Consider the following 21,400-nt stretch of genomic DNA (forward strand, 5'->3'; position numbering starts at 1 on the left):
TATACAACAACAACAACAAACAAATCAAAAAATTATTATATTATTGTAAACTGTAGGTGCAATCGCTTTGAGGAGATTTTTGTAGTATAAAGTACCCAGGCAAAATAACATGAAGAAATAAATGATCAAGTGGCCTTTTTTGTTTGCTGCGTCGGTACACATGGACAAGGCAACTATGATTTCAGTATTTGTTGTATGCAGATCCCTACCATTTCAACCAAGTAAGAAATGACTTCAGGAAACAAACGTGAACAACCAGCATTTTATTGCATTTTTTAGAATGCTTACGTCAGTTATCGAGACTGACTGTACAACAGAATACTCGGCATCAGACAGACCAGGAATGATGAGGAGATTACAGACTGATGATGGAGGTGATGAGCAGAATATTTAGTTAATAAAACAGAAAACTACAGACTACAGCTTCAACAGAAAACTAACCTAACTGCTGAAGCATTAAAGCACCGTGACAGCTGCTCTGCTGTACCCTCTTCCCTCCCTCCCTCCGCCAGAAGCACAAGTTGAGAGGATGATGGTACAACACAGTGGTGAACGACAGTGGGGTGGATCATGATTGATGGAACCGTGGCAAATTAGCATGGCCACAAGTGTCTTGAGGGGGAATTTGATGCGGCCTACACAGAGCACAGCAAGGTCAAAAGGTTACTCGACTTGGGTTGATATTTCTTGTTCAAAATTCAACATACAGTATATCAAGGACAAGTACAGTCCGACTCACATCAAACGTTTAACCTTTAACCTTTGTGCTCCACTTAAGACTGCTACTTGATGTGCTTGGCTTTACTTATCATGAAAAAATAACAGTTGAGATAAAAATATAACAAAAAAACGGTATGTATTTCACCTAATGATGATGGGCTGATGATGATGACATCACTGATGATGTACGTATGAATTAATCGATTCCTCTGGAATAAAAACAAAGCATTTAACAAATACTCTACATCTTGGCACTGCATATTTTTCTTATTTTTCCTATTAGTTTCATATAAAATATCATTAGATTGATACACCCTTATACTATTACTGACCACTTAACTATTATTTCTCATCTCTGTGACCCTGGAATTAGTCATGCAAGATACCTCAGTCTTGTAGAGGAAATATACCTGTCTGCCCTTTCGCCGAGCAATAATGTTTAACATATAGCCACAGAAGGCAGTGGTTGGACCATCAAAAGGAAGTATCAAAAACAGCTTAACACAAGGAAGAACAAAATCTGTACAAAATCCTTAGGTCAATGATAACAGAGAAAAAGTCTGTTTTCTATTTTACAGTTTAAAATCCAAAATCTGGGATAATCCCCCACCCTGCCCCGCCCATCTCGCACAGATGTCTGCATGTATGACGTTTTAAAGCAAGGATTACTAAGTAAAATACATTTGCAGTACAGTTTGCTATTCCAATACATACAGCAATATTTCAAAGCTTTTTTTATAGCTAACACAAAGCAGTTGTGATAAAGCAAAAAGAATAACACACATGTAATTTTTTGATCTTTGAAAGAAACAAGCAAAGAAAACAACAAGAAAAAGACACAAGGCGCTATACTAACAACCTACTGTTGTAAAGCCCACGACCAAGCGACTGACAATAGACTGTGAAAAAGGGGATCAAATAAAGTTAGGTGATTTCTTCATGAAAAAAGGCCTGAGGTTTGGATTGATTTTGCAAAAAGGATGCGAGACCCTCAAGATAAACAAGCTCAAATGTTGTATTCTTATCATTTTTTTTTTTTGCCTTTTAAAAAATATTTTTTCACTCACTACAGTTTTAGACTACACATGCAAGACATACAACTAAATGCAACTGAGTGAAACACATTTTTTCTCTCTTAATTTAATCATTCCCTATAGGTTTGAACTGAGGTCTGTGTACTAACAATTTTTCTCATGCTGTTATCTTTAGTAATGTCAAGCTACACATGCTGAGAATGCTCTAATCTACCAGCTTTTCCCCCTTTAGAATACCAAGCAAATCAGCAAAAGACTGGCTTTGGATGAGATCGAGTTGTTCTCACGATCCCAGTCCGGCTGTTACTGACCCATCCCACAGCTGCCTGCTATTGGATATTAAATACATTTTCTGAAAACCACAGATTGCCCTTTTCATTAGTAATAGGAAATGCATGATGAAATGTTCAAATAACTGCCATAAAGTACCTTGTACCCAGCTTATTAGTTGACAGGAGTGTTTTTTAATATAAAAAGTAATACGTTGACAGAAACTAAACACAATCATAAAGCCGTGCCAATGTTAACAGAGAACAGTAGAATCCCGTCAAGATAGCAGGACTCACTAAAGAGTGGCATACAATCGTTGGAAAGGGTACAAATTCATAAAGAATAAAAAACAAACAAAATATTTAATCATTGTGTGGTCCAGTTGAAGTAAAGAATCCTTTTTCACATTGTTCTCTGCAAAGCTCTCCTGTCTACTGGTAAATCAGCATTGGTATTATCATCATCTCCATTTATCCACCCCCTTATGTTGCACAGTAATCTGCTGCTGATAGATGGACAGAGTGATCCCTTTCCCTCTCATTGGTCCAAAGACCCCTAATTTGGTCATAATGTTTGTCTGACTCTGCATCTCCCTTGAGGTTTTGGCCACTGCAAAGTCCTGCAGCTACTGTACTCGTCATGACAACCCTTTGGCTTTAAAGGTGATGACAGTCCGGACTGCTTGAGGAGCACCCTCTCTAATCAATGAGCCATTGGCTTGACAAAGCTGAGACTATACTCCATCAATAGATCCTGTCACATCCAATGTGAGAGAATGGAGGATATTTGGCCTTATCTGCTATTGCATGAAACAGAGAACATCGTTTTTACTTTGTAGTTTATCTTTGGTAGTCACAGAACAAGATATCCGACACATCAACAACTAAATACAAAAGTAAAACTAAAAACGGAACTAATAATAATAAATAAAAATGCAAAGTGGTTGCAGTCTTTAAAAAGTCAGTCTTTGACCGAGCATATTCCGTTTCATATCAATATACCAAACCTAGGATCAAGCCCATTTGTGTTCAGCCTCACAGCGCCACAGTCCCTGCATCAATCCCATTCACTCTATCGCAGGGCCTACACCACTAGTCTGACTTGGTCATTGGGTTCTGCTGATGTTGACTACCGACTGTACCAGATCATCAGTTCGCTTGTGGAAGGGTGGGCGTCTGGGGCCGTAACATGGCTGACAAATACCGGAATGAAGCAATGATCAGGTCTTATTGCCCGTTTTGGGATTATCCCGAAATTAAGGACATTAATATTTAATCTGATGTGTGTAATTATTAATAATCACTCAGAACTGAGAGAGCCAACTGGTCATGCATATGGTAAAAAACATGACAACTATAGGGAATGCACTTTGATATTGTCAAGCCTGGCCAAACAATCCCTCCATGAGTGAAATGACAGTGTGGAAAACTAGACACGTTTGATCTACGATGACAGTTGTCTTCGGGAATCACAACTATCTGGTCTAAAATATCATCTTTGTCCTGCACACCTGGCATTTCATTTTCTTTCTAAAACTGGGAGCTTGCGAATGATCAGATATGTGGATGCAGCTAACATGCACTGCTGTGAAGGGCTGTTCTCAGACATCATTTCATGAGGATAAATCATAACCTGCATGATTTCTCTGTCATTCATTCCCATCTTAAATTAAACTTCATTGATGCGTGGAGAGAGCCTTCATTACGAGTAGTGCATTGCAGATGGACTTCATGAGCTTGGGGGGATGGGGGGATGGGGGGGGGGGGGGCTACATGTCAGGGAGGTGGCATTCTGAAGCATGTGGAATAAATGACAGAAAAATACTACTTGGTATTTTGACATTCTGCTTCATGTAAAAAACAACAACATGGAGACAACATGAAAGGAAATCATATAAGCATTCATCAAGTGCTGACCATACAGAATCTCCACAGCACGGGCATGAGGTCTGATCAGTTAAAGAAATCAAAAGCGATAAAGAGCATTGTACAATGAAAAAGACATACATTTAGATTTTAAACCCCTCACCCTCAAAACACACCACAAAACATCCCTCCCACCCTAGATGGAAGCAAACCAATGAAGTTTTGAAGGCAGTGACAATGAACAAAATATACACACACACACACACAGTGTAAATTAAATGTCAGTCAATATCTCTTAAGTTTATGGACGTGTGTGTGTGTGTGTGTGTGTGTGTGTGTGTGTGTGTGTGTGTGTGTGTGTGTGTGTGTGTGTGTGTGTGTGTGTGTGTGTGTGTGTGTGTGTGTGTGTGTGTGTGTGTGTGTGTGTGTGTGTGAGAGAGAGAGAGAGAAAAAGACAGAGAACCCCTCAGCAGTCCGTGCTCAGTGTGGTTGAGTGGGCTGCATGCAGTCCATACTGGCTGCACAGTGCAGGTCCAAGTCCATCCTGGATTTGAAATCACCACACTAACCAAGAAGTCCCCAGTACCAAACATGTCCATCCAACGCATGTTGAGTAGAAATGTCTTTTTTTTCCGTTCACTTAAACCAAAAAGTAGATATAAATCAAAAATACTCCCAAGTGAGACGTATTCTCGTTCTTGTGTTTTTCACTATGTATTTAATGGCACTAAAAGTCAATTGGAAACATTTGATAGCTGTCATCAGAGGGCTGAGACTGCAGTCTTGTATCTGTTATCTGTGACGTCGTGGCATCTCACAGATGACTAAGGTTAGTTCTGCCTCTGGGGGCCTGGCCTTACAGCATGTCATCGTGGCCCTGGTCGTCATCGTAATCTCTGTGGTGACCGAAATCTGGACTGTGGTTGGCCGTCATCACAAGGGAGAGGGGGCCTTCGTGGTCCTCCGGGTCCAACGGTTCCTCTTTAATGTGATGCCTGCGTGGAAACAGAACACAAACAGACAGGGGATGGTCCAGTTAGTTCATCTTTATCTGGTTAAACCCTTGTTGAACCTTTCATTCTCTCGCAAAAACAGAATCACAGACATGTATTGATTCAGAAATTAGAGACAAAAACAAATTAATGGCTCTAATGAATCTCTGAGAGGGGCCTCACTGGGCTGGGCTTGATGATAATTTCACCTTCCTTTGAGGTATTCCAATCCCAGGAAACCGGCAGGCTTTATTTTCATAGCAGCTGACAACTGGGTATTCACTTAGAATTGATAAATGAGGAAGATTAACAACGTGCGACGGGGAGAGAGAAGAATGGACTCTGCGGAGGGAGCGAGTGGGGGGTTTGTCAGCCTCCTGGTGGCGGTGGATCAGTGGCGTGCTGTGTGTTCCCCTTCCTACTCGTTAACATGCACAACCTGCGAGGCGGGTCTCCAGAGGATGACCCCGAGCCGGCTTCTATCATTAATCAACTTCAAGCAAACACAGCGACCAGACACCGCTATACATGCTTTAAACTCCAAAATTAATGCATATTTTCACCCAAGTGTCAATAAGAGAAGAAAAGCGCTGGCAGGAAGGCGCGAGAGCAGAGCAGAAAGGCACACTCAACACAACACTGTGATAAGAAACAGAGCCCTTACGAGAATAATAACGCTGTCAGTTGTAAACAAGGCAAAACATGAACCCAGCCCACTGCCTGGGCAAAAGAGGCGCTAAAGAGATGAGATCTGCCAAATTCTCATTACAGAAACACTGCAGGAATAAAGCGCACAGGAAGGAGGCTCCACAGGCGCAGAGAGGAGGGGAAAAGGGGGTAGCATATTATGAGCATCTGTGGGATATTTTCCCCTTTTTCTAACCATTTCAATTGTTATTTTTTAGAAATCGATACACAGAGTCAAATAACGATATATTATCGTCCAAAAATAATATGGCAATGTGTAACTGTATACATTTATGTCCCCCGTCACTATGTGTCAGTACGAGATGCCAAGCTTGTTTTGACCAGCCGCCAGCGGCATGCACGTTCCAGATTTATTTAACCACAAACGTTACACAAATTAGATGTATTTACCCACAGACTTGAAAACAAGTGCAACACAAACGAGCTGACAAAACAGGGAGAAAAGTAAAGTCAGCTTCTCTACTGGTTTCAGATCAAAGTAACTCCACAAGTCACATCGCCTCAGGTCTCAATCCCTAGCTGCAGGGCAAACATGAAATTGTTATTATTATGCTATTGAACTGCATGCTGATTCCACACTCTGCTTTTAATTAGCTGGCTGAGGCTGGATACTTGATTATAGTCTTCCTGTAAAATAGAACGGCCCCTGTTTTCCTCCCTGTGTTAAAAGCCTAACTCTGACGAACACCATGCAGGGCTGTGAGATAGACAGCTGGTACACACATGTAAGGCCTGGGCCACTCCATAGTCAAGCCGGATGTCTGTACACCAGGTGAAGAGCTGTGAGCCAGGTTTGGTTCGGGTGGGACGAGGATGTTGCGAGTCTGCAGATTGTGTGAGGTGCATCTCTTGGAGAACAGAGAGGAGAGAGGGAGCCGGCTTGAGAGCGATAGAGGGTGCTAGCTCGTGAAACCTGAACGTTTGTTTGAAGGCGTGCTGCTTCATAGAAGATAGAGGAAATGTGGCGCTGTGCAAACGCACTGAAGTTGAACGCTCTGACAAATTTTCTACTCGTATAAAGCTTATCCACACGGAGTAATTGTGAAAAAGCTCAGAATATGGGTTTAATCAGCCTCAAGATAAAGAGAGGGAGAGAGACACAGGCAGCCTTTGGGCCAGCACACCCATCCTGTCTCTGCCTTTCCTGTTCCAGAGCAATGCCCAAAGCTATGTTCACAGTGATTAGGGATGGCACTTTTCTCCATTTCGCCACAAGCTCAATACTGCACCTTTTTGTTTTCCGGCACAACTTCCCTCTAGCTCTGATGTTTTACGGGGCCATCCCTAAATCTAGCAGAGCTGCACATCGGTGCCCCACATCTGGAAACGATGCTGCCTGCCCCATATTATTTTAGGCTTCAAACAACTTAGCAGACACTCCTATACAACAAGTGAATAGGGAACTGTGGTTTCCAGGCCGACCACAGCTTTCCTACATGGGAACCTTGGACTATTTCTACTAGAATAATTATGCTTTTTTTCTTGTTTTTCTTTCGACGGCTCAGAGGGTTCTGAACGTGTTGGAGCTCATGTTTCAGTGTGGAGGAGACAGCAGCTTTGTCACTTTTCTTTCTGGCATTTTGTAAATATTTGTAATAAATTGAAGAGGTGATTATGGCTGGACTCAGCAGATGGCAGGACACATTTTTGAACCGTAATAAAGAAGAGTTTATAAACTTTGTGTTGAAATAACAGAGGGCTCCGGTCTTTTCTTCCCGGCCTTGCCTGGCTTTAAAACCTTCCAGAAGGTGGAGTTTCCATTTTCAGGGAGGGCTGCAGCCACAGTCCTGGCCCTGACCCTTCATTCAACTGCGCCAATATCATCCTCTCTTTACTTATATAATCCTGTTTATCACTGTTCATTTAGTATAACATTGACATTTAATATAAAATTCTAAAGCATTTGAGTGGATTTTTAAATGTTCTATCAAAATCCATTATATTTGTATCAGTGGTGACCAGCTGAAACTCTTTCCTTTCCTCCAGTCTTAAACAAATACTGCAGATAAAAAGTAAGGAGCCACTCACATAGCTGGCAAGGGAGAGCGTCCCGGACTGCTGTCACTGCCGTTGCTGTTTCCATGGTCCATCGCTCCGTTCATCTCCTCTCGGATGGCATTCGCCAGGGAGTTGAGGGTGGGACTTCCAATGGAAGCAGTAGTGTATAGAGGTATGTTGTTTTCTGCCATTGAAGCCTGAAAAGCATGCAAAGTGTTAAAACAGTGAAACGGAAGAAAACTGTCAGCACTTTTCAGCCTGCCAACCCACCACCCGCACATCCAAAACAAGGAAGAATGACCAGGAATAGGAGGTGGACACAGTGTTATGTTTATTATTTCCTGCCTTTCTTTCCCTCACAGTAAAAGGTTAAAAGGTAAAGCAGTGAACGCCCAGAGAGCTTGAGACTGAGTCAGTATTCACATTTACCTGGAAGGCTGCTGAGAGAGCTGGCCCATAACCCAAGCTGGTCTGGATGTTCTTCACTAATGCTGGACTTCTGCAGAAAACAACTTTAGTTTAGAAAATGCTCATCATCCAGTTAATACATTCCATGCAACTTGATCAATCCCCAAAAGTTCACAGAATCATTTCAATTCATTGTAATGAAGACAAAACAGGTCGATGAAAGCAGGTTGTGTAAAAGCACGATGTATGATGGAAAAGCTGAACACAGAGGCATGATGGGAACACAGAGGCATTGATGGGAACACAGAGGCATTGATGGGAACACAGAGGCATTGATGGGAACACAGAGGCGGAGCATGCAGGAGGTGAGGGGGAGGGGGAGGGGGAGGGGGGTTGGGGGAAGTTGGGGGTCAGGAAGCAGAGTGGGCGGAAGTGCTTACTGTACGAGCAGCTCATCAAAGTTCTCATCAGCGGCGTATTTCCGAGGACGGCCTCGCTGTACGTGGCGGCCGCGTTTAAACTCCTCATCATCAACAGTCCAAAAGGACCCAAACTCATCCTCTACTCTCACAAAGCACTTATGCAGGGAAAGGTTGGTGCGAATGGCACCCTGAGCAGGAGATGAGCATCAGGGCAGCCAGATGCAGATGCAGTGATCACAACAACACAGGGACAGATAGACAGAGGGACAGACAGACCAACACCAGTCACAGACAGAGGGACAAGGGAGGAGAGGGAGATGATCAACATGAAAATAAGCACAAGCCAATGTGGGTTATGGTTACACCACCAGGAGTAGAAGACGGAAAGCACGGGGGATGCTGCACACTAAAGCAAACAGCGACTTTGGGGGACATCGTGGCACGCAGACAATGACATGGAGCAGCCTCTTCCCATAGATCCACAACCAGACAAACGCCAGAGTCGGCCAGAGATGGCAGACCTACCCACTGATCTTTTGTGGCCTTCTCTTTTGGAACTCTAGTTCATCCACTGTCCACACAGCCCCTTTAACGTTTTCTACTCGCACAAAACACTTGTGAAGACTAAGATTATGCCGGACTGCGTTCTGCAGTTGGTGTAAAAAAAAGAGAAGGGAGAGAAAAATTCTATCAACACAAGAAAATGTCTAATAATGAACCACTTCATTTCAGAGAAGAAACATTTAGACAGACACATGATAGATCCTGGACATAAATACAGTACATTCTTTCAAGTATCAGTGATCTATTGGCAGTAGACTGCCAAAAGTATCAAATGACAAAAACATTGTGGAAATATTTTCCAGTTACTATGGCAATACAGTTTCATTTCAACAACATTAAAATATCTTTCATAGAGCTTGAATTTATGATGAATTTATGATGAGCCATTTGAGAAGAGCCTACTGATAACAAAACCCCAACTGAACAAAGACCTTGATCAAATAAACCAGTCTGTTTGGTTTGTCAGTTTCAGTTAATGACCTTACCTACAATTGAACAATAATGGAAAAGACACATTTCCAAAAGCTTCAGCTTGTGGGTTATATATGATAAGCTTTTTCATAAGACCATTTGCAGAGTATGCGGGTTACTTTTCTTAAAGTGGCAATCAGCAGTTGAAACAATAACAACATGCTTTCCCCGCCACTGTTGTTTCGGTAAAAAGCTGAGGGATGAGGCTGGAGAATCCAAAGACAGAGCTATGGATGCAAACGGTGACCACCCATGCCATCAAAATTATAGTTTTGAGGCTATACAGTGTTTGTTGACATTTATTTGTGTTTAAAATATGCGTCAAATAAGCTTATATTTTGGGTTCTGATGGGGTACCACAGCTAAACTAAACTCATGAGGCATTCATAAGTTACATTATTTAAGAATCAATGGGTACATATAATTAATTTATAAGTCCAAAAATGGATGTAACAACTGCAGATTGCCCTTTTAAATAAACCAATCACTGACACATGAGATTGGAACTCTGTATACGTATGGCCCTTTGTCATCTGAGTGCTTTATTGTGTGTGTGTGTGTGTGTGTGTGTGTGTGTGTGTGTGTGTGTGTGTGTGTGTGTGCATGCATGCATGCCTCTATGCAGGAGTGTTTCACAGTGTGGGATTTGGTGTTTATAACTCCAATGTGCCCCTATGGTAGGGCTGTCAGCGGCCTGCGAAGGCAGGCAGTTAAAGAGAGAGGACAGTGAGCTGTGGAGGGGGGCTGGTGTGGGGCTCAGGGGTTTATTCACAGCTGCATTGTGGATACGCTACACTACAGGCCCTCCCTGCCTTATGAGGGTAGCCTTCAATGCTTCATCACTCTCTTTTCTCTTACTTCTTAGCTTCTCCTTTGGTTTTAGTCTGTCCTCTCTTTTTCTGTCTCTGTTTCTCTTGGGGTTTGTTTGCCTGTGTGTGTGTGTGTGTGGCCCAGTGGAAAAGGTGTTCTCAGTTTAAATTCTGTGGGAGTGTCTCGGCCAGGAGTCCCTGGCAGCACAGTAGGGAGTTAAACACATCCACCCACTACCAAAAACATCTCCAAATATTAGGTGGGGATTTTCTTTTACAAGAATGCACAATTTCCCTTATACTTTTTTCTGCGAGGTTACAGACAGTTTGTGTTAGGGGTGGCTCTATTCGGATAGAACAAGCGGGCAAAGTTATGAATTGGGTAAAGACTCATTCATTGCATTTAAACTTTATACATTTGACATCATTTAATTCCACAAGATCAACACAACTGTCCCTGCCCTTTATATTAGTCTAAGGAAGTCAATGTGAAGAGTGATTTTACCTTCCATGTTGCGGCGTTGCGCCTGAAATATGCAAACATTCGTGTGAACCAGTTGTAAATTTCATTTAGTGTTAGCTGCTTTTCCGGTGATTCAAGGATAGCCTGGAAAAAGAGACAGAAACAACATTTAACATTTTGTTCCCTCTGAAAAACAATCAATTATTCACAAGTGGCATGCAGGTTGTGTGTGCTCTCCTGAAAGAACACAGACGACAGTTCATCGTCTGTCCGTGTGATGATGTGTACCCTCTCGCTTTGTTTATGGAACACTGTCTGGTTCCCATTCAAATCTCACAATTTGAATATATTTCTTTTGTCAGTGCAAATGGAGGGAAGCAAAAACATTTCTCAGGCAGATTACAGGTCAGCAATTATGCCAGGCTTAGATACATTCCTGAGATCACAGATTACTGCGGGCTGGCCAGATAATTGACTGGCCATCTTAAAACAGGCTCATCCCTACTGTTGTGTGAAATGAATTTCATAATAATCACATCCACTGTAATGCTTAATCAAAAGCAAATGGTATTTATGGCCGTTTTTTGGAGTCCCGAGTGCATTCTTGTACTCATTTGCAGATGGTTAATCTTCTGCTTGCGCGTCTCAATTGTATTTGAAATTTAACAAGGAAGGGAGAGAAAAAAATAGCAGAAAATAAGCTGTGTCTTGGCTGAATATTTATCTAATGTGTGTTCTGCTAACGACAGAAGCCACTGAAGCAGATTAAAGGCTCTATTCCTTTAAATGACAGATTAAATACATTGCAAGTTACCAGCTCAGAGAAGTGCAGAGCGGAGGCATCTGACCAGAGGATCCTTACCTGGCGTATAAGTGAGGCATATGTGAAGGGAGGTCTGACTTCAGCATTCATGTAGAACTCTTTGTTCTGGACAATATCTGTACAAAGGGAGCAAACACAGCATACAGACGAACATAGAGAAAGGCCATAGTTAGTAGCTATTATAGATACATTTGTAGTGTGATAGACTTGAAATTGTATGTGCGCGCGTGTGTGTGTGTTTATGTGTGTGTGGTATATGCTTCCAATACCTGGGGAAATGGGCATGTTGTACTTGTCAGAGTAGCGCCGGCGCATGGGGCCCACGCTGTGGTGGAGGCTGTTGGGGGTGATGACGGAGTAGGCCTGGGACAGGGGAGTCAGGGGGGCCGTGGGGGTGGTTGGGGTCTGGGGCAGGCTCAGAGGGGGCGAGGCCTCAGGGGGGGCTGTTTTGGATAAGGTGACGTTGGACACCAGGTTGAGCTGGGAGGGAGAGTAAACAAAACACAGACAGACAGACAGACAGACAGACAGACAGACAGACAGACAAAAGCTCGTTAATTACCCGGCGTCTCAGATGCCTCATTGGCTAAGCTGATCACAGCTCTAATTATGGCCAACCCCGAGGATGATCTGTGAACGTTCGCTAAACACTTAGAAAACAACCGAGGAGTCCTGCTCATGCTCTCTCCACCTCCAGTCTCCTACTCCTCTAACGGCTCAGCTCCCTGTTTTCTTCCCTTTGTTTGATCTGCTGGCATCACATCCGTGGCGACTGGCGAGGGGAGATGGGCGGCCCTAACAGCCCTGACAAATGACAATGTGATTCTTACCTACCGCTGAGCAGCTACTAATAAGCCACGGAAAGGAAGCGGCCAATCTGGGCTAATTACAAGCTGAAATTGTATTGTAAGGACTCTAATTAGGAGATGCTTATGGAGGTGATCTGATGATTAAATGCTGTATCTGAATGACCCCATCACCTGGGCTACGCTGTCTGGCGCAAGATGCATCCCAAATATTTGGTTGAGAGGGAGAATGAGAGGGGTTGCTTTTCTGTCAAGGGTGGGGGTGTGGGGAGGGATATTAGTAATAATGGCTACAAGGTAAACGAATTAAGCCAAGTGCTCCGAACGTATACCATGGCTTCCAGCAGCTGTGGCTGCTTCCAAACTCTGCCAAGCCTCCACAGTGGAGCAGCAGTCAAGTGGAAAATTCTAGTCTGACCCATTGCTCCTGCTATTAATTTGCAGGAAAGCTAATGACACATATACATATTCGCACAAAATTGTTCTAATTGCTCATTTGCCAAAGGAGGCCAGTTTCCAAATTAAACATGACTTTAGTCTGCAAGGAAAGAGGGGAGGAAAAGAGAGAGAGAGAAGAGAGAGAAAGAGAGAGGGCAGGAGGCATCTCATCTTTGACAATCATTTGTGGATTGTGCTAACAAATTAATGAAATGCCAACGCTGTCAATTGCTTTGAAGGTATCAGATGTCTACGTTTAGCTGATAATGGTTGTGGGTTACAGTGGAGGCGCAGGGTTTGCAGGTGAAAGTGAACAGACAGTGTTTAACATCTCACCCCCCCCCCCACATGGATCCTCCACGGCCACCCAATTACCACAACCCTATTAACAGTCATTACCACCAAGAGGGCCCCACATGATAGACAGGTATATAATAAAGAAATCTGGGGCTGCCTGCACGGCTGGCACCACCGCTATATTTATCCTTGACATGACATTGACTTAACGAGGTTACGGCTAGTGTGATTTTTTTTTTGAATGAATTGTAGTCTGTATTTGTATTCATTTGCATTACACCTGCTAAAACATGGGAATTGTGTCTGTTTTTTTTTCCTGCATCAATAGAGATGTGTAAATACAGCATGTGATGTTTATTAAGAATTCTGAGGCCAGAATATGCCTTTTTGGCAGAGTTCTACACAAATAATGTGTTACACAATTACTGTAAGCACATAAATGTATACGGTACATTCACTACTGTATGAGGGTGTTATTCTAAATCAAGGGCCAAATAAATCACACTTGGGTTGGTTGTTTTCTGACACAATACTATCAATAGACTTATTTTCCTGTGGATTAGCAGTCTTTGTTTCATGTTTCATCCATATTCCCAAGCCAAAAACAGTGAGTGGCCCTCAACAATAGGCCAGACAGCCTGGTAATAGCCTGGCCTTTGTTTCCCTCAGCATTTGGGCTCACTCCAGTGCAGAGACAAAATGAGACTTCAGACAGAAATTAATGAAATGGTAATTGGTGATCTAATTATACTGGCTTTGACTTGCCAAGCTGCTAAAGAAAATAAACAAAAAAGTCCCTCCTTAATTATGTACTGCGAAAAGGTCAGACTTCTGACGAGAATGCTTAGTGACACCAACTACAGAGACCCAACCCCACGCCCACACAAAGACAAACACAAACACACGCATGCACACGCATGCGCACACACACACACAGTTTATGCACTGTATTCTCCAGCTCTTTTTTTTTATATATATATTTTTTAAAAGCTCATAGGAATAAATTAAATCATTCAGTTGACACTGTATGTACAGTATATATCTATGTGTTATGTATTTAATTAGGACTAACTGTAAAATAGTAACTGTAAAATGCAGGCAATTGCTGTTGTCTGTCGTGACTGAATGGTTTTTCTCCCATCAACACCCACTCCCTGAACAGTCTATAGTCTAAAGCCTGGTCTGAGGTCAGCTCCAGCTCCAGTCTAACTGAGAGCTCCAGCTGGGACTGTGGGATTCCCCCACTGATCCAGCCACTGAGCCACACCACGGCTAGACACATTTATCATAGCATATCATGGCAGCTACCAGCATGCACTGCACCACCGCTGGAGAATGCAGGAATTGTATTTATTTGAATAAAAGCAGCACTGGTCTGGTACCCACCCCCCAGAGCTTTAGCACAGAGCCCTGACACAGCCATTCCCACTGGCCCTGGGGAGAGGTAGAGAAGTCAAGATGCTATCTGCTGCCCCAGCCACTTTTCATATACAAATGTCCCTGTGACAGGCACTCGTTCTGAAGCCTAATCTACACAATCAGTGTGTGTGACAGAGGCAAAGCTCCGACAAGCAGCCTATTGTTACATCTCCAGGCACTTTGTTGACTGCCTGCCTTCCTGCCTGCCTTCCTGCGCTATGTGGCGCGCCGTACAGAGATTCTGCCCATCAATAGCTCCAGACTGACTGTAAATATATGATTGAGGCTTTGAAAGGAACTTGTCAGAGGAGAGGTTCTCTCTGTGTGTGTGTGTGTGTCTCTGTGTTCAGCCCAGCAGTGCAATGGCCCTCATGCCTTTGGCACTATGAATGAACTGTCACAATGACTGAACTATGGTAATGGCGCTCCTTCTTAACAACGTGACAAAATAGCAGTACGCTGTATTTTTAAGTGGTACCCCTGTAAGACAAGGATTAAACAGTAAGTTATATCGAGACATGATGACTTAACATACATGGTGTTATGGTCCGAAAAATGTGTCAAGATAATGAATTGAACAGCCATCACGGTTGCTCTTAATTTGAGAAACATGTTGTAATTTCTGAAGCTTATTTTGGGGGAATCCCCAGGATACCATCAACCAATTGAAGACGTTGAGGAGATTTTTCAATTTCAAAGAAAAGTCTATATTTTACCACGCTACAGAGGTCTATGGTGTCGGCTCATACCAACACCAGTTCAGCCACCACTGACCGCTGTTACCATGTGCTCCGAGTTAATCATAAGAACAAAATAGAATCTGGGATGTCAAAATATGTGACCAAAACATTTTTTTTTAGTGCTCCTCTCAAGTGAGCAGCTGCTTTCGTTTAGCAGGTACATAAAAGAGATGAGGAAATACATGAATACATATAAGTGTGGCAATTAGACAAGTGAGAGACGAGGAGGACGGAAAACAGACATGTGGTAGAGAGTTTACTCACTGGCTGTGGGGTCGGTTTGGGCTCAGTGGATTTGACGTGGAGATGCGTCATCATGGCTTGCAGACGCTCTTTGTCTTTCGCTAGCTGTAATGAGAAGGGGGGGAAAAAACGACCATTAAACCCTTTATGAACAAAAATCTCATTCTCTGTAGTACAATCCAAAACATTATGTTATTTCTCACTGTATGTCATATATATGTATTTAATATGCTGCTCTGATTATAAACTTTGGTGTATATTGATACCTTAATGTTCATGAACAAGTCTACCTGGCGATGTCTCTTCTTCAAGGTTAAACTATACTCGAGGTCCAATTGCCAATAACAAACCCTGGATCTGCCTACCTGTCTTAAACTGTCCACTCTGTCTTACAGTAGCTGCCAGGTCACATTATAGAGATATGCTGGGTTAGGGGGAGGAATCAGGATGTGCTGATAAACACACACACCAAGTTGCTCTCAATGATACACACAACCAGAGCGGAAATAATAAGTAATATGGTATTGTGTTGTGAAACACTTAACTGAACTTGTAACCTCGTCGTTTGAGGTTAAAATTATGTTCATCGTCATTGCGTTTGTAACTATGATAAATGGTAGTACAGTTGAAGTCGGAAGTTTACATACACTTAGGTTGGAGTCATTAAAACTCGTTTTTCAACCACTCCACAAATTTCTTGTTAACAAACTATAGTTTTGGCAAGTCGGTTAGGACATCTACTTTGTGCATGACACAAGTCATTTTTCCAACAATTGTTTACAGACAGATTAATTCACTTATAATTCACTGTATCAAAATTCCAGTGGGTCAGAAGTTTACATACACTAAGTTGACTGTGCCTTTAAACAGCTTGGAAAATTCCTGAAAATGATGTCATGGCTTCAGAAGCTTCTGATCACCATCCCAACCGTGAAGCATGGGGGTGGCAGCATCATGTTGTGGGGGTGCTTTGCTGCAGGACTGACTGGTGCACTTCACAAAACAGATGGCATCATGAGGCGGGAAAATGATGTGGGTATATTGAAGCAACTTCTCAAGACATCAGTCAGGAAGTTAAATCTTGGTCACAAATGGGTCTTCCTAATGGTCAATGACCCCAAGCATGCTTCCAAAGTTGTGGCAAAATGGCTTAAGGACAACAAAGTCAAGGTATTGGAGTGGCCATCACAAAGCCCTGACCTCAATCCTATAGAAGATTTGTGGGCAGAACTGAAAAAGCGTGTGCGAGCAAGGAGGCCTACAAACCTGACTCAGTTACACCAGCTCTGTCAGGAGGAATGGGCCAAAATTCACCCAACTTACTGAGGGAAGCTTATGGAAGGCTACTTGAAATGTTTGACCCAAGTTAAACAATTTTAAGGCAATGCTACCAAATACTAATTGAGTGTATGTAAACTTCTGACCCACTGGGAATGTGATGAAAGAAATAAAAGCTGAACGAAATCACTCTCTCTATTATTATTCTGACACTTCACATTCTTAAAATAAAGTGGTGATCCTAACTGACCTAAGAAAGGGAATTTTTACTAGGATTCAATGTCAGGAATTGTGAATAACTGAGTATGTAAACTTCAGACTTCAACTGTATATACATAATCAAATCTGTTATACATAAAAATGCCATTGATGACAATGCCTGCTTAGCAACAAATAAATACACAAAAACAACAGTTAAATGGCATGGTTTGTTGTGTCTACCTTTCAGTTGTAATAAAATATGTGCAAACCTTCCCCAAAGGCACCTGGTTCCAGCCTAAAGGCCATTGGGACCAGTAGAGAGTGTTCAGACCACCTCTCCACAGCTCGTACTTACGCACACTAATGGACCAAAATTGTGCCATCCCTTTTTCCATTAGCGCATACTTAATGTACATATGCATATTTTCCAGGGTCCCTCGTATGGACGAAGTGCCTATCAGACCACTCATGGGAGGACTGCATTAATATTCCTTATCACTGTTATTTGTGAGAAATATTGTACCGTATCTTTCTGTTCCAATAAACCTAGTAGACACTGAGGAAGCCCATCGTTGGCTGCTGCCTGAGCATTTTCAAGAAGTGTTTTATTGTTGGTGCCAAACAGTTTAAAGTCATAAATAACCTTAAAACCCAGTAAAATTCAAAATGTAATTATCTTCTCTACTTAGCCCCGGAGCCCTTCATATATCTTTGCCTTGCTGTCATGCATACATAACACATTTTTAATGACTGGTTACTCACAAATGTACAAAATCATTTTATTCTTCCACCCCCTCAATGTGTGACCCATGGTTCATATTTGCGAGACAGGGGGAGGGCAGTAGACAGAGGTAGTGTCAGGAAAGGAGCCACACATATTTGGCGAAAACGAGAGACAATACCTGTAGTTCCAGCTGCTGTACGACCTGCATTTGCACCCGACATTGGGCTGTGCTCCTGTCGTCCAGGGCGTGCTCATTGTTGAGATGCCTGAGAGGAAAGAGAAAGAGAAAACAAAGATTCTCAGCTCAGTGCGTCTTCACATGGTTTTACTGCAGCCTTTTATACAATTGAATAAAAATCCTAGAATTCTTTATGTGATTACGTGATCTAGTAATTCCTTTGTATGGGTACTGTGGGAATAAAGTAGGAATGGTGAACACACATACAGATAATAATGAGTAAATACTGTGCAGATCCAGAAATATAAAACTACCATAATATTACCAGGATTTATAAAACAATATCTGCATAACCTGAAAAGGAATTATTTAAGCAAAGAAGAAAGGAATCCATATTTCATGAGGTGGCCATATCTGCTCAAACTTAACTTCATAGATAAGAAAAATGACTTAAAAATTTCAGGTTGGATTAAGTTAGTAAATTATACAGTGCTTCACTGTGCAACCTTTCTTTTCAAAGATGGCACCATATGCCTTTCTGGTTATGCCTTTTTGGCACATTCTCCTTATTTTGGTGGATTATTTTGTTAATTATGTCATCAAGATGAAGAGAAGTCAAATGAAGCCAGACGGAAAGGCAAAGGACAACAAGAAGAAGAGAGATGGAATCTGTCACAAACTTGAATTATGAATATAATTATGCATGATTATTTTATACTGCGAAGATGTTCTCTTTTCCTGCACGTTTATAACTAATCTAAATAAGTAGCTTGCCCGGCAGCAGACAGGATTTTTCCCGTGATTTATATAAAATGGTGGAGATAAGGTTCACGAGTGAAGGAAATATGATTGGAGGATTTTTATCAGCCTCCGCATGAATTACTGTTTGAAAATGCTTATGCAGGGGCATTTCATTAATCATTTAATCATAATCCGAGCAGGATGTTTGAACTGATTTCACAAATACCCTTTCATTTCACTACTTCATTATGCTCGCTAATGGATCCAATATATTATATATATCATAAATTATATCACATCTTCAGTGACCATGTAGGTCACTGTCACTAGGCATGCCTCTACGCGCTCACAGTGGCGCCGGCAGAGGGAGGAATTGGTGTGCGACGTGCCTGCCTTCTCAAATACACATTTTTCTGTCATTTATTGCAAAAAAGTAGCCAGACCTGACCGGGGCAGCAGCAATGGCAGGCCAGGCTGAAGTGATGGCCCAATAAATCTAAAGGCCACCCTGGCAGTTTTGTTATGGGCCGATTGCTTAACATACCGACAACACATTTGTGCATTAAAAAGCCACAGACACACACAAAACTGACATTATGTGAAGGGAGGGGAAATTGATGGCATTCTGCTTGAATGTGAAGGTTTCTCTTTTAGAGGGCTATTTTCAACCTTGGGCACATTGATTTAAAACTTTATGGCAAATACAGTGCTTTTCAGATGTCCCGGTTGTATATATATATATATATATATTTTTTTAAATAGTCTGTAATATATATTCAGTATTTTCAATGTAATTATTTTGACAAAAAGACAGAAATGAAGGCATATCTGAAGAAAGCGTGAAAGATATCCCTGGCTGCTGAAATCAATTCTGTCCACTCAACTCCACATTTATCAGAATGAAATAAAAGGCCATTTAATTAAGTAGGTTGAAACCGGTAAACATTTCAGTACATCTTACAACAAAAAAAAAAGAATAGGTAAAGACGTTTCAACTTCAATTTATTTAACCGGCATAGACCTCATTTTCATTGAAGGGTGACCTACGTGATGAGCTTCGGAATTTCTCTGTTCACGGAAGCCATGCGCCTTGCTTCTTTTCATCCTTTGTTACATGAGATTTTTTCCCCCTTCTAATGACATGGAGAGTCACAGTGCATAATTAATAGGAAATGAAATATTCAAATGGCCCCTAATGCAGCCCTGCGAAGAGCGTCTGGATACAGCGAGCTAGCTGGGGATACGGGGAATTGACATTGAGAGAGACTATGAACGTTGGCATGTGTCACTTTCTGGACTTGAAATGAAACAGATTTTAAAAGCTTTCTGTCAGGATGACAGTCCCTAATGTAAATTGCCACAATAAAACAAGTTAAATAGACATTCCTTACACAGTCAGCTTTTTACATATCATTTAGTGTGCATTTCTTTTTAGCTGGTTTTAATTATATACTCTGGACCGACTACTTTGGACCAGCACTATGGCACATGTCCATATACACTGTAGCTGATCACTGTGTACATTTTCATTTCTTATTTTCATTGTTTTTAATAAAACTGTTTGCACATCGGGTCCAAACTGCATTTTAAATATAAGATATTCAAGAATATTTTTTTAACGATTTTCAAATACATCTTTTAGGAGACCTATGTTGAGAATATATGAAGAACATTGTCCACAAAATACATACCCACCAAATAGCCTATTCTTTCTTCAGCAATTCTCAGAGAGTGTTGAGGTATGAGAGTCAGTTCGTTTTATGAGAGCGAGAGAGAGGCAGAGGGTGCAGCACTAGAGGGCAGTGCAGTGTTTCACTGGCTGTGACCTTTGAACGGCCACTGAAGCGGGGGTCTTGACCCTCATAAAAACACTGAGCTCTGCTACGATCCGGACCCCACCTCTCACAGCACTGAATTGAAAACAGGAATAGGATTTGGCCCTTTTTATTTATCGAGACAGTGCATGTAGGTATTCATGTTTCCTTTAAAAGACAGAATAAATACACACACACTTTAAAACAACATTTCACTCCCGTGTTAGTTGTTATAGTTGGCATGCCGAGCTGAAATCTGGTTGACGTTAGTCTTCCTCACCTTTCCCACTCTCCTACACAATACTCAGTGTTCTGCTGTCTCTCACACACACACAGTCTCTACTGTCTCCTCCAGATCACTTCCAACATATCTATCCGCCTGAACAATCATTTATAAAAGGTATTGTTAGCATATCCCTGAACTATTCATTGTTTTTATTTGTGGGCTATCAGTCTCTGGGTTTCATGTGGAAGTGCTTAAGGGTTTGAGAGTTAACACCTTGGTGAGCTGCTTGCTCTCTTGCCTGATGCTGTTACACAAAGGCGGCTTTGTAGAGACTCTCTCCAAAGGTTTTCTTAACATGTTCCGAGAAGTTTAGGCAGGCAACTAAAGTAAACAAGATGTTGCCATGATAAAAACATTGCAGAGTGCACTAAAAGGCTTTTTTTCTAAGGAGAGCTTTACCAGGCATACAGATTTTAATTCCGCTCACTTCTATAAACAAAGTGTGAGGCAATGTCAGAATACAATAAAGTGATGGTTTTAAAGGTGACACTCCCAAAACTGAGATGTGAAGGGAGAAGAAAATAGACACATTTTTGCTAATTTGTAATGTTAAGTCAAACAACTTAGTGAAAATTGTGTTAAAAACAGAGTAAAAAAAACGGACTCAAACATTCTGTTCTTTCTCTCAGTTCACATAAATCCAGGGTAGCTTACATTATTATCATAAAAAATGATCTCAAAGTGTTTT

General features: G+C 41.8%; 1 protein-coding gene across 13 annotated transcripts in view; it reads right to left on the minus strand.

Annotated features, from left to right (window-relative positions):
• Positions 1-248: 248 nt before the first annotated feature.
• foxp1b (forkhead box P1b) overlaps positions 249-21,400 on the minus strand; it is a 206,943-nt gene continuing 185,791 nt past the window's right edge. For 8 of the 13 annotated variants that reach the window (XM_064968880.1, XM_064968874.1, XM_064968882.1 and 5 more), the window contains 9 exons: positions 17,872-17,959; positions 15,512-15,595; positions 11,816-12,027; positions 11,587-11,686; positions 10,767-10,868; positions 8,943-9,064; positions 8,017-8,086; positions 7,618-7,784; positions 249-4,884 (listed from right to left, as the gene is read on the minus strand). In XM_064968880.1, coding sequence (XP_064824952.1) covers positions 4,746-4,884; positions 7,618-7,784; positions 8,017-8,086; positions 8,943-9,064; positions 10,767-10,868; positions 11,587-11,686; positions 11,816-12,027; positions 15,512-15,595; positions 17,872-17,959 — 1,084 coding nt within the window. In that variant the 3' untranslated portion in view covers positions 249-4,745. The remainder of the gene's footprint in view (positions 4,885-7,617; positions 7,785-8,016; positions 8,087-8,942; positions 9,065-10,766; positions 10,869-11,586; positions 11,687-11,815; positions 12,028-15,511; positions 15,596-17,871; positions 17,960-21,400) is intronic. The other 5 variants (XM_064968885.1, XM_064968883.1, XM_064968886.1 and 2 more) reach the window with 2 other exon arrangements.

This window comes from Oncorhynchus masou, chromosome 6 (assembly GCF_036934945.1).
Source record: "Oncorhynchus masou masou isolate Uvic2021 chromosome 6, UVic_Omas_1.1, whole genome shotgun sequence".
NCBI classification, from domain to species: Eukaryota; Metazoa; Chordata; class Actinopteri; order Salmoniformes; family Salmonidae; genus Oncorhynchus; species Oncorhynchus masou.